The 12790-nt window shown below is 36.3% G+C and overlaps 1 protein-coding gene across 7 annotated transcripts in view; it reads left to right on the forward strand.

The window, feature by feature from the left end:
• RBMS3 (RNA binding motif single stranded interacting protein 3) overlaps nucleotides 1-12790 on the forward strand; it is a 675854-nt gene that overhangs the window by 538890 nt on the left and 124174 nt on the right. For 6 of the 7 annotated variants that reach the window (XM_076005926.1, XM_076005925.1, XM_076005920.1 and 3 more), the window contains one exon: nucleotides 9777-9823. In XM_076005926.1, the coding sequence (XP_075862041.1) occupies nucleotides 9777-9823 (47 nt within the window). Of the gene's footprint in view, nucleotides 1-5935; nucleotides 5975-9776; nucleotides 9824-12790 lie in introns of all 7 variants that reach the window. The other variant, XM_076005939.1, reaches the window with a different exon arrangement.

The following is a 12790-nucleotide window of genomic DNA, read 5'->3' on the forward strand; positions in this document are numbered from 1 at the left end:
TGCAAGTTGGACTTGTTAACTAGCCCACCACATGCTGTTTTATTTATTTTCTATACTTTACCTACAATTTAGAGAGCAGACTCACGGTGAATGGCCCTTCTCATTTTAAAAGAAAATTTCTCATTGGTCCAAGAACTTGAATTCTCAATAATTCAGCATGAAAACTTTCTTACTCAGTTAAGTGTTCTATTTTAAAGCTGCCAGACCCACTATTTACTAACCTGTGATCACTAAGGATAAAAAGTAAGACTTGTAAATCCCTGTAATAGTGTAATTTTGGATTAAGGTAATTGGCGATGAGCTCCAATTCTCTCCCCAGCCTGTGTTCTCAAGGAAAAGGATGGCATAATGAATTTACACTCTTGGGGCAAAGTTAGGGGTGGGGAGTTGAGGAGTGTCTTTAGGCTAGGAAGATTATAGCAAGCAATTATAAGGGGCAAAGGCTGGTGGTGGATCTCCATGTCCTCTGTTTTCTCTGGACCCAATCTCTGTGGATCAAGGAAATTAAATGGGGCATCAACTAACTGGGAGATTTCTGGAGTTGTTGGCAGTGTCCTGGCAATCCTAGCCTGCAACAAGAATCAGAATCATCTTCTTAGATTTGTGAACCATAGTTTACAACCTCCGGGTAGTATCAGACTATAACTAGAAGTCCATAGATCAATTAGCCAGGTACTTGGAACTTGCCCCTATTTAATACTACACAGGCTTACCCTGGTAGCAATCTCAGCATTTTATATTTTTCATCCTACTTTATCATGTTATGATGGGATTTAACAGCATAGATACTACATCACTGACTATAAAATACACCTATTAAAAATAAAATATAATTTTAAATACCACCAAAAAAAAAGAAAGAAAAAGAACTTGAAATACTAGGAAATGCCATCAATTATCATGTGAATCACAATTTCACAAATACTAAAATGGGGGGAAAAACCCCTGCATCTTGAAATCTATGAAATTCAATCATTTAGACTAAGTTAAAAACACATGCACCTACAAAGAATATGACAATGTTCTCTCATCTTTTTTTATGGTTATCAATTAGAGATTAACTAAGCTTTGGTTTTCATGACAAACTCAAACAAGAACATTTTCCCCCAAGACTTTGAGATCTTTAGCCAGCTATGTCATATTATACCTTTTCTTCTTCTTCCCTTTCCACAAGGCTTGTTCAGTGTCATCATAGGCTTTCTCAGCCTTCCAGTCTTAGTCTGTTGGCATCTTTCTATCTCGTCCTTCTCTATGGCTATATAAGGGGAAAAAAATCTCTGTCTGCCAAGAATACTTTAGCAAAAGCCAAAAAAAAAAAAAAAAAAAAAAAAAAGAGAAAGATTGTGATGACATAGTGCATAAATAACAACATTAAATCTCCCCTTGGTGTTCCTTTTTTATACATAAAAAAGTTAATTTTCTCCATTCTCTATTTTTGCTATACTTAAAGTGATTAATCCCCTGCATCTTATTTTCTTGATTCCTGAAGAAATCTTTTGAAGCTGTCAAGGTGACATTTAATAGTCCTTCTCTTATCGTGGTTCTGAGCTGGTCATTTTGGGAAGAAAAGCCTCCAGGTTTTCCGGCTTCCTCTAGGTCGGTGCGCAGGATTTGGTTCAGGTACACTGGCTTCCTCACTGCATCAGAAAGGTCTCTTAGAACTCCCAATATTCATCTTGCTTCCCCCATCTCTCTCACCAATGTAGAGCTAAAACTTTATCTTTTTTTTTTTTTTTGAGAAAGTATTGCTCTGTTACCCAAGCTAGAGTGCTGTGACATCAGCCTAGCTCACAACAACCTCAAACTCCTGGGCTCAAGCGATCTTCCTGTCTCAGCCTCCCAAGTAACTGGGACTACAGGCGTGCACCACCATGCCTGGCTAATTTTTTTTTCTTCCTATTTTTAGTTGAGACAAGTTCTCCCTCTTGCTCAGGCTGGTCTCATACTTCTGACCTCAAGTGATCTTCCCGCTTTGGACTCCCAGAGTGCTAGGATTATAGATGTGAGCCACCATGCCTAGCCAAACGTTATCTTCAGAGGTTCACTTGAGTCCAGCTGAAATTTTTCCAATTTACTAATAAAATAAGGCAAAATTAAGAATGCGCTCTAATTCTATTTTCACATACAAATTTAAAGTCTGAATTCAAAAATTACTTTAAATCATTTATGTATTTATTATTTCACTTAACAAACATTTATTAAGCCTCTATGACATTTCGAACACTGGGGTAGGAAGAGGAAATACCAAGATGTACACGACCAAGAACCTAGTTGAGAGATATGCCTGGCAAAGCATGATCATAATAGCTCCCATCCTGGGTCATGAGGGCTGACCAAAGGCAGCAGTTAGTGCTACATGGAGAAACAGCTTTTTTTAAGAGGCTCTGGCATCTAGTCTGAGGCTGGAAGAATAGAATATCAATATTCCCACAAAGAGTGATGGGGACTTTCCAGCCAAAAAGTACCCATACAATGGCCCAGAGGTAATGCTTCAGGACAGAGTGAGCATATGTCTGTATCTGAGTTTGGTGAACTCTTGTCTAGAATTACATGAGAGAATTGTGGAGATCAACAGGTACGTAGACGTGATCATGAAGAGTTCTGTGGGCCATGTTTTATCTCAAGGTAACAGGATGCCACTGAGAAGAAGGACCATAATGTGTTCAGATTTGCCTCTGACAAGAGCAATCCTCACAACACAATGGTATGGCTGATGGATTGGAAGAAGGTTTTGAGCAAAGGAACGACAGGATATTATATCAAAAATTATTAGTAAATACCAAAACAAGAAATGAAAACTTGTAAGAAGGCAGTGACCATGCACTGAACTTACTGATTTAAGTCGTCAGTGCATGTCTGGAATTCAGGATAAAAACTTGAGTTTGAGACAAGGATTCCAGAGTCACCAGGATATAAATAATAGTTGGGATCAGAAAGTAAATGCCACCGCTATACACGGGCAGGGGAGCCCCGAGCACTGGCATCTCAAAGGCAGTTGAATCAAGTAATGCCAAAGAAGAAATTGCTTTCTGAGAGGCCAGAAAATAAAATAAAATAAATTAAATAAATAAATAAATAAATAAATAAATAAATAAGGGAGGTGATCACAGAAGCCAAGGGAAAGGAGTTCCAAAAGAAGAAAAAAAATTCACTGGTGAATAATATTAACTCATCAAATGTACTTTGGAATAAAAATATTCCTTGGATTCAGAAATTATGAAAATTAGGATAATGTGAGCCATTTCACAGATTGGTTGGCACCTTTTATAGTAGGATTAACCAGGATTTTTTTTTGTCTTATCTCAGGACTGCATAGACCTTGGGAATTTCCTTATTTACTATCTAATTTATCCCTCATCTTCTCTTCAAGATAGTGAGTCGCTCAGTAGCCCAGTAAGCATCCCTTCGGCAGGTGAGAGCAGACCACTGCCTTACATGGTTGACTGCCTCTCCTGGGAGAAACGAACCATTCGATAGTCCCCTGACTGTGCCAGGGCTGTCCCCCAGTAAAACTCTACCACTTGACTCTTAGGAAGGTCAGAAATGCATTCTCTCATAAGCCCTTTTAGCAAGTGAATTAATAATCTGCCATCAATTTTGCTCTGAGTATATTTTTTCCTAGGATCAGTTTCTCCTTTAATAGGAAGAATGTTAAAAGCTTTTTCTTTCGCCAAAAGTTTTGACTTAATGTTGGCCATCTACTGATTTTCTGGTCATTGATGTTTTTTGTTTTGTTTTTGTTTTTTATTCCTCTGAATATCTTGAATATCTTGGATGTCTATACATCTACTGTCACAAAGGAGACCCTCAATTTCTCAGCCAAATGTGTGGCCATTTGGATTTCTGAATTCTAACTGGCTTCTACCACTAAAAACACTGTGTCATTAACCCTGTATTTTCAGTCTTTATTACTGACCTCCTGCTCACTCTCACCTTGTCCCTTCTGGTTGTAGCACCTCCCTTCTATCCTACGTCTTCTGTATTCTGTTGACCCAGAAAAGCTAAATGCCTTGTGATATTTTCAAGCTTACTTTCCGAATCAAGCCTCTGATTGATATTACTTTCACAAATGATATGCCTTCCCCCTACACCTGTCTTAAATTTAAAATTTTAAAACAAGTCATAGACGACCTAACGTGCTTTTATACATTAAAGGATCTCTTCCCTATACATTATAAAAGTAATTATTATTATTATATGTAACTTTAAAATGTCAGACAAAAAGTATGAAAGGAAGAAAAGTTATTTATAGGTATACCATCCCAATATTTTATCATTTTGTTGACATTCATTTTTAGTGTTCTTTTTAGTGAGAGATTTTTATAAATTTATAATTTTTTATTTTCCACACATATTGTACACATAATTTCATGTCATGATTTTTTTCACTAAAAAAGGACATGTTTTCTAAATAAAAATACTGGTAAATAGATATAAGCAAATTAGGAGAAATTTCACTTCAATAGCAATACCCAGATATTTATAACATATCATAATTTTTGAGCCTCTGTTATACACATCACCTTTTAAGTCATATTATTGTATTTATTGAATTTTTAATTAGAACCAGCTAACAGTTGTAAATATTGTTAAAATTGGTTGCAAGAAGTAAACTCTTTAAGAATGACTTCCAGAAAACTCTATGATCTTTGTTTTCTTTAGTTTTCTGAACGCAACTTGTGCTAATACAGTATTTACTAAAATATACAATCTTTACTACATATTTACTAAAGTGTTGTTTTAATTCTGATCATAGAAGAATGGAAATACTTGTAATTATTCATTTGTATTTCATCCAGATATGTCAAGGCAGATATTAAAAAAAAAAAAAAGAAAAATATTAGGCTAAAACATCAATGTTTCGATTTTCCAGGAATTTCAGTCTGTATCAGTTTGTATAAAATTTACTGCCTCAAACTTTTTGATTCTCATTCACCTTACAGTCTGAAAACAGTTTCAAAGATGACAAAACAATTCTGTCAGCCCCTCTTCTTACTGGCTTTGTTATAGTCAATGATTCTCTGCTCCCCAGATAAGACCAAGTATTACAGTTCAGGGGATTTTCTAAAGTAGAAATGCCTACTCTCTCATGTGTACAATGTAAGCAGTATTTCCATAATTATTACCCCTTGATATAACCTAAGCATTTATAGTTATTAATGTCAAATATCTAGCTCCTAAGTCAACTGATTTGTCTCACTAAATCCTCCACATTTATTAAAAATAAAGATACATTAGTTACTCCAATAAAACATTAAAACTCTTCTAAAATATTTAGCTCTTGTAGTACAGATCCTGTCTGGAAGCCCTAAAAATATCCTATTATGGCTGAAATACCGAGCCAAAACTTAGCTGCTGTTGAAAATGACAAAAATGCCCCATTTTGTTTTAAATAAATTATATACAACTCCAATATACAAATAATGTGAACTTGAAAATGGAAAATATTTCTGAGTCTAAACAGGTTTTCTTTTTTTTTTGAAAGTAAGTGACAGGATTAAACATCACTTTTCTGTATATGTGGTGTGACAGTTTAATTTTGTTTCAAGATACTTTATTTTTGTGTGACTCTGGAGTTTGTAAACACGCCGTCATTTTTGGTGATTATATAATGATAATTTTATGGTTCTAGTTTAGTATAAAGGGGATTAGACAGAGCAACAAAATTGATTTCTTTTTTTACCTCTGTGGAAAGAGACAAAGGGAAATTGAATGCAAAATTTGCATTAACACTGTATTAGAATTATAACTCAACAATCTGTTACACATGAAGTGAAAAGCAGGAGTAGCCAAGTGTTAGTTACTGTACTGTGATATTCAGCCAATGGGTTAAGTTCAAAAAACCCTTTGTTTAACCCATGCCTTGTTTTATTACCCACAGTGTACCAAATGCATATGACCTGACACTATCTCTTGTTGTCTCCTCTTGCCAAAGGTACTCAGAGGCAGAACTGTCCCTAGGCAAAATTATGAAGTAGGTGAATCTTGTATTCATTCCCTACCCTTTTGCAATGACAATCTCACCTTAGATTCTCTCCACCTCCCTGTCCCCAGGTACCTACTCCAGTTGCTGATTGCTCTGGATTCACCTTCTGTTTTCCAGAGGGCTCGTTGCCCAATCACTTTTTGAATGTACATCATTCCGGCTCAAAAATGTTCAGTGGCTCCACAGGAGGAGCTGGGCAATTAAGATCCTCCCTCCTTACTTTTTCATTCTTGTTTCCCACTCTCCCTCCCACACATTATACTGCAAGTAGATCACTCACCTTGCCATTTTTATTTACACACTTCTTTCCATGCTATTCCTTTTGCCCGAACTGGCCTTCACCTCTCATCTCCATTTGTGGACATCCTGCTCATCATTCAAGGCTCTGTTCAGTTATACCTTCTCTACATTCCTTATCTGATCACCACCAGCCTCTTTCCTCTGCACCTCATCCATACTACTCATATGGCACTTGACACATCTTACTTTGTATTATAATATTTATGCATGTGTCTTGTCTCCATGGACTGTGGTGGGCGCTTTACAGACATAATCTCTTTTAAATTTCACAACAATCTGATGAGGTAGGTATTATTATACCATTAAACAGCTGAGGAAACTGAGGCTCAAATAGGTTAAATAATTTGCCCAAAGTCACACTGCTGGAAAGTAACAAAGTTAGGACTTAAACCAAGGCCTGTCTGACTCCAAAACATAAATGCTTTCCACTGTAACATATTGACATCTTCTTAGTTCTTTTCCATCTTCTGAAAGATAGCATGGGGGTTTAAGTTGGAGAAAGAGTTAAATTTAGGTTTGCTTTCTTTTCTTTTCTTTTCTTTCTTCTCTTCTCTTCTCTTCTCTTCTCTTCTCTTCTCTTCTCTTCTCTTCTCTTCTCTTCTCTTCTCTTCTCTTCTCTTCTCTTCTCTTCTCTTCTCTCTCTCTCTCTCTCTCTCTCTCTCTCTCTCTCTCTCTCTCTCTCTCTCTCTCTCTCTCTCATTCTGTTGCCTTGACTAGAGTACCATGGCCTCAGCCTAGCTCACAGCAACCTCAAACTCCTGGGCTCAGTCAATCCTTTTGCCTCAGCCTTGCGAGCAGCTGGGACTACAGGTGCTCGCCGCCATACCAGGCTGTTTTGTCTATTTTTAGTAGAGATAGGGTCTTGCTCTTGCTGAGGCTGGTCTTGAACTCCTGACCTCAAGTGATCCTCTCCCCTCGGCCTCTCAGAGAGCTAGGATTACAGGCCACCATGCCTGGCCAATTTAGGTTTTCTGATTAACAAATATCATTGGACAAAGAGAGTTTACTGCTATTTGCTGTAGTCTTAGCAAGAACTGACTGGTTAACTTGAATCCATGAGGAATTCAAGTAAAATGGGAGAAAAAGAAATTCTTACCTAAAGTGGTCAGAACCAATAAACATGGCATAAAAAGAAAATGTTCAAGATAGTTTATAATTCAAGAAGGGCTAGATAGCACTGGTTTCTCTCTGAGCACTATAGGAAAATAAACACAAGGAAATGAATAAATGTGGGTTTACTAGAGAAGGCTTCCTGTAAGTCCCAGGACTTAAACAATTTGTGGTAATTAGAAGGATGAAAATATGACTATCATCCTAAATCTCTCATGAACTAACCATAACTCTATTGCATATAAAGCCCACTTTTTTTCATTCTGCCTCCAGTGTGGCATCTTGGGTAAGTCAGGGAAGAGATGTTTGATGTTCCTAAGAAGGAAATCTCACCCCAAATGGACAGCTATTACAGCTGCCCTCTCTATTACAGGACCATGGAGTTTCAGCTTAGTGCTTGACAACTCCATTCTGAGGCATGCTCTGCCTAGGACCCACCTCCTGCCAGTCATGTGGCACAGACCCCATCCCTGAGACAAAGTTAGACTCATGATCTCTATTCATGTGGACACCACTACCTTTATGCTTGTCTCAAGGTCACAAACAAAAACCTTTCTTCATTTCTGCCATTTTATTCTCTTTTCATTTCCCGGTCCCCCAGATTGTCATATTATCAGTTTGTATATTTCTTTAACATGAGTGAGATCATTAAATTTAAAGAAGTCATGCAATTATCATTAAACATGTGTTCTCACTGTAACTCTGTTACCTTCTGGCAGTCATCTAAATTTTGTTTGCAAACTCCATTTCAATTTATGTATGCTCTGTTTATACCAATCCCATTCATATATGGCTCTATGCCTTTGTTCCTCATATCAATCTTCATGATAATTTAAACATTATTATGTAGGGAAAATAATGCATGCAATCTAAGCTTGAATGCAGCAGGACATACTGTATGTAAGGCTCTGTGTTAAGAAGCTGGAAAATTTTCATTTCAGTTATACGCTAAATCCCCGGAATTCAACAAGCCCAGGAGAAAACCACCTTCGGCCACACTGGAAAAAGAAAAAAGGAATACATGAAAGCTTTTTTTTTTCCTTATAAAATGTTTATCTTATCTTCTACAAAAGTCCTCAAAGCTCACTTCCTTCCCCCCCACCCCCAACTTTTTATTTTGAAGTAATTAGAGTTTCAAAGGAAGTTGCAAGAGAAATGTACAGGGAGGTCCCGTGTACCTTTTACTTAGTTTCTCCCAGTGGTTACATTTTATGTAACTATGGTACACTATCAAAGCCAGGAAATTATTGTTGTTTTAATTCACTTTTAAATTTGAAAAAGAAAAACAATCTAGCGTAGAGACAACCTGGGCAGTTTTAATTTACATGTACATTTTGTTCCTATTTATAAGTGATAACCATGCAGACAGTCCCAGTAAACAAAGGATGGTATGTCCACATAGCCACAGAGAACCATCCCCCGTGTTGTTGGAGTTGTTACTCAGGTCTCATTTAAGTCTTAGGCCAATGTTATGGCAGAGGAGTGGAAAGGAGTCCATATCAGAAGACTTGGGTTGAAATCTGGTTCTGCCTCCAAATGTGACTTTTAGCAAGTCACTTGACCTTTCCAAGCTTCCTTGTCTTCATCTATAAAAAGGAGAAAAATATTTCTCCTGCCTACTTCATAGGGTTGTTGTGAGGAGCAAACATGATGATGTATACAAAGAGGTGAGTTAACCTGTGAATCAGCAGTCAGAAAGTTTACATATATTTTTTTTCTAAAACTACTGCCAGTTATAGAAGTGTAGTTTTTCAGAGATGGTCTTATTCTTTGAAACAAAGCACAACTACCTCCTCATTAGCCATGTGGCCTAGAATTTCCATCATATGTAAATGACCTCCCCTTTCTACACTTTAAGTAGGAAAGGTACTAGCAAGATATGGAACAAGCCCTGTGTGACTCATTACCTACACACCCCTGAGGCATAGGATCTATTTTACAATAAATATTTCTTAATGTTTTATTCCATAAGGTTGAATGCATTTTAAGTAGCTTTTATTTTTATCCCGACTACAGGACTCATTCTTACTTTTTTTCCATGCCTTGAGATGTACAATAGGTGCTCTGGACAATAGTGAGAGATTATAAGAATACCAGATTAGACAGAGGATGGTTTATGAAGTAAAAATGGAAATCATCCAAGCTGCATTGTTCCTTGTTTTGTCTGGATATATAATATATACTCCCAATTCACTGGAGGATTATGGTTTGTTGGTAGTAAAAAAGCTAGTCTTGGCAGTAAGAGGGGAGAAATATATAGAAGAAAATAAACTTAAATTGTGGAAAGTATAGATAAAAGTCTTCGTGGGTACTAAATGTTTGGGGCACCAAAATAAAAATGTTAATAGCTGTTTTATTCCTTGTCCCCATCTATGTACAGGCTGGCATGGCTCTGACCTATGACCCTACAGCTGCCATACAGAATGGGTAAGTAGACCACATTTTTCTGTTTTAATTGTTAAGAGAACTTTGAACTCTGAATCAGTGCCAAAGAACAGTGTTGAAATCTGTTTTGCTTTTATTTTGCATCTTTGAAGACAAACTTTAAACCCAACATTTCTCATCATTGTAATTTTTCTTCCCATAAGTGAGTCTGATTTCCTAGTCTCACAGTGCATCTGCCCACATTAAACCTCCTCTCTCTCTCTCTCTGGAGTATAGATAAAACTAGGCTGGGAGAATTATCTGTGTGTCCCTAGGACAAGTATATTGCCCTGCTAATAATTCTAGAATTTATCTTTCAATAATTTTCAGTGTGTGCCCAAGTCTATTTCGACATTAATAATATGTTTAGTCATTCCTTCTGGTGATCAGGGAAATTGTAATAGATGGAAGCCAAGTTAGTAACTCAAGTGATTGTACCTTCATTCTTCATTTTAATAAGCATCTGGAAATTTGTAGCCTCTTACTTAGAACAAATCATATAGCTCACAATTTATCCTCTGAAAAATAAGACTGTTAAACTGCATGGTCTGACCTCTCTAAAATTCTGTGGAATCTGAATATCTTTGGTTGAAACTTTCTTCTCACTTCCTAATCTCTTTTCTTTGCTTTGGCTTTCTGGCAAATGACAATAATTATTTTTTGGTTGGTTGCTTGTTTATTTTCACAAGCTTTTATTTTGGATTTCTCTATGACTTTCAGTTGTCTGTCTTTTAGTCTCATTAAATAATCAATTATGATAAAGGCTTCCTTTAAGATCAGTGTAGGGGGTAGAATGAATTATACTCCATTTACTCTTTGGTCAATGTCCTCTAATGAAAATCTATAGGATCTTGAAATTGTTTAAATAATTATCTCTTATAGTTACTCATTCAGGCAGTTGTTTATTAAGTCAGTCAACAAACATCCATTGAGTCTGGTAGGCACAGTTCTATGTTCTATCAGTTTTTAAAAAATAACATTGAGATAAGGTCTTTTCCCTCAAGAAGCTCCCAGTTTACTCTTCCATTAAAAAACGAACATCAGTGGTGGTCTAGGGTAGGAGTTTAGTCCTTTGTCCTTTGGTTGATTAAAACTTCCCCCTACAAGTGAAAATTAAGGATATCCTTTCATTTATCCAATAAGCATTTACTTATTTCCAAGGAGCTATGAACTTGATGGGTAGAAAGAAGTAAAAACATGGGAAAGATAGTCCTCTAGAATCATATTATATACTTGGAGATAAAATATTTAACTCAAAAGGTAAAAATAAGGCATTATGTGCTAAGTGACAGTGACAGAAAATAGGTACTGTAATAAAATAAATGGCATTTATTAAACACACACTATGTACAACGTACTCTATATTTTGGACACATAGATTATGTGTCAAATGAATACATGTGATAGCAATTAGACACTTATTTTGAAAACTTATACACAGGAAAACAGAAATAATAGTTGAATGAATACCTGTATGCCCACTATTTAGATTCAACAAGTGTAAATATTTTACAATATTTTGCATACATGCATGCGTATACATGTACTTGCATATTATGTACATATGTATATACCTATCTATTATACACACACACACACACACACGCATCTGCACATATCAACTTATAAAAAGTACCTGTTGCTAAAAACTTTATATCAGGGATTAGAGATGCAACAATGACCCAGACATACATTGCTTTTGCATTCATAAAGCTTAGATTAGATATTTTTTGCTGGACCATATCAAAGTAAAATTTAGACATCAAATACTTTACTTCTAAATCCTTACATATTCAAAAATAAGGACATTAGTCAAATGATGACAATAGCATTATCACATAAAATGAAATTAGTACTAATTTCAAAATATCACCTATTATCCAGATTATTTGCAACTTTGCTCAGTTGCCCCCAAAATGTACTTTAAAGCTGGTCAATTCTGAAGCAAAATCATAAAATCCTGTGAAAATACATAAAAAGGATTATTTACTAATGATATCCCTTTTGAGTGAGTGTTAATATTCCTGTTTCACAGATAAAAAATTAATGCCACCCAGGCAGAAGTAGAGATGAGAGTCAAATACCAGGCTCTGACTCTAAATACAACCTGCTGTGTTTGTCCAGCTAGGATAAAGGGAAGGCTATATGGAAGCAATGAGATTAGATATAATCAAAATCACTTAGTTTATTAAGAATAGATAGGGAAAGATTTTTTTTTTTTTTTTTTTGAGACAAGGTCTCACTCTGTCACTCATGCTAGAGTGCAGTGGCATCATCATAGCTCACTGCAACCTCAGACTCCTGGGCTTAAGCAATCCTTTGACTTTAGCCTCCTGAGTAGCTGGGGCTACAGGCACACACCACCACTCCTGGCTAATTTTTCTATTTTTTGTAGAGACGGAGTCTCTCTTGTGCTCAAACTGGTCTAACTCCTGGCCTCAAGCAATCCTCTCACCTCAGCCTCCCAAAGTGCTAGGGCTACAGGTGTGAGCCACCATGCCCAGCAAAGATGCTTTCTGAGAATGTGGACTGGTATGAATGGAAGTGGAGTTTGTAGAGAGTAGCAAGTTAACCAGTTTTACTAAGGTGAAAGTTTCTTGTGAAGGAGCTTTGTAAATTTAGAAAGTTTTATTGGTGCCAGATTTGGAAATTTAAAGATTTGGTTTTTAATTTCTAAGCCTGGAGAGTCATTATGAGGGTTTTTTTTTTTTTTTTGGCAACAGAGTGATACAGTATAAATAATGAAGAATAAATTGGAGCAGGAAGATCTTCTAAGTAAAAGGCATCATTAACAGGATATTAAAATAGTTATGAAAGGGTAAGAGTTTGTTCTAAAGTGGTCAGTGAATGAATAGGAGAAAGGAACCAAAAGGAGAGACAACCTGAAGGAACTATTCATTTATGCAAATAGCCTTCAAACAATTCTATGTTCAAGACTCTATCAAAGATTGGGGACTTAAGGGTGAATAA

This window comes from Microcebus murinus, chromosome 1, assembly GCF_040939455.1.
Source record: "Microcebus murinus isolate Inina chromosome 1, M.murinus_Inina_mat1.0, whole genome shotgun sequence".
Lineage (NCBI taxonomy): Eukaryota > Metazoa > Chordata > Mammalia > Primates > Cheirogaleidae > Microcebus > Microcebus murinus.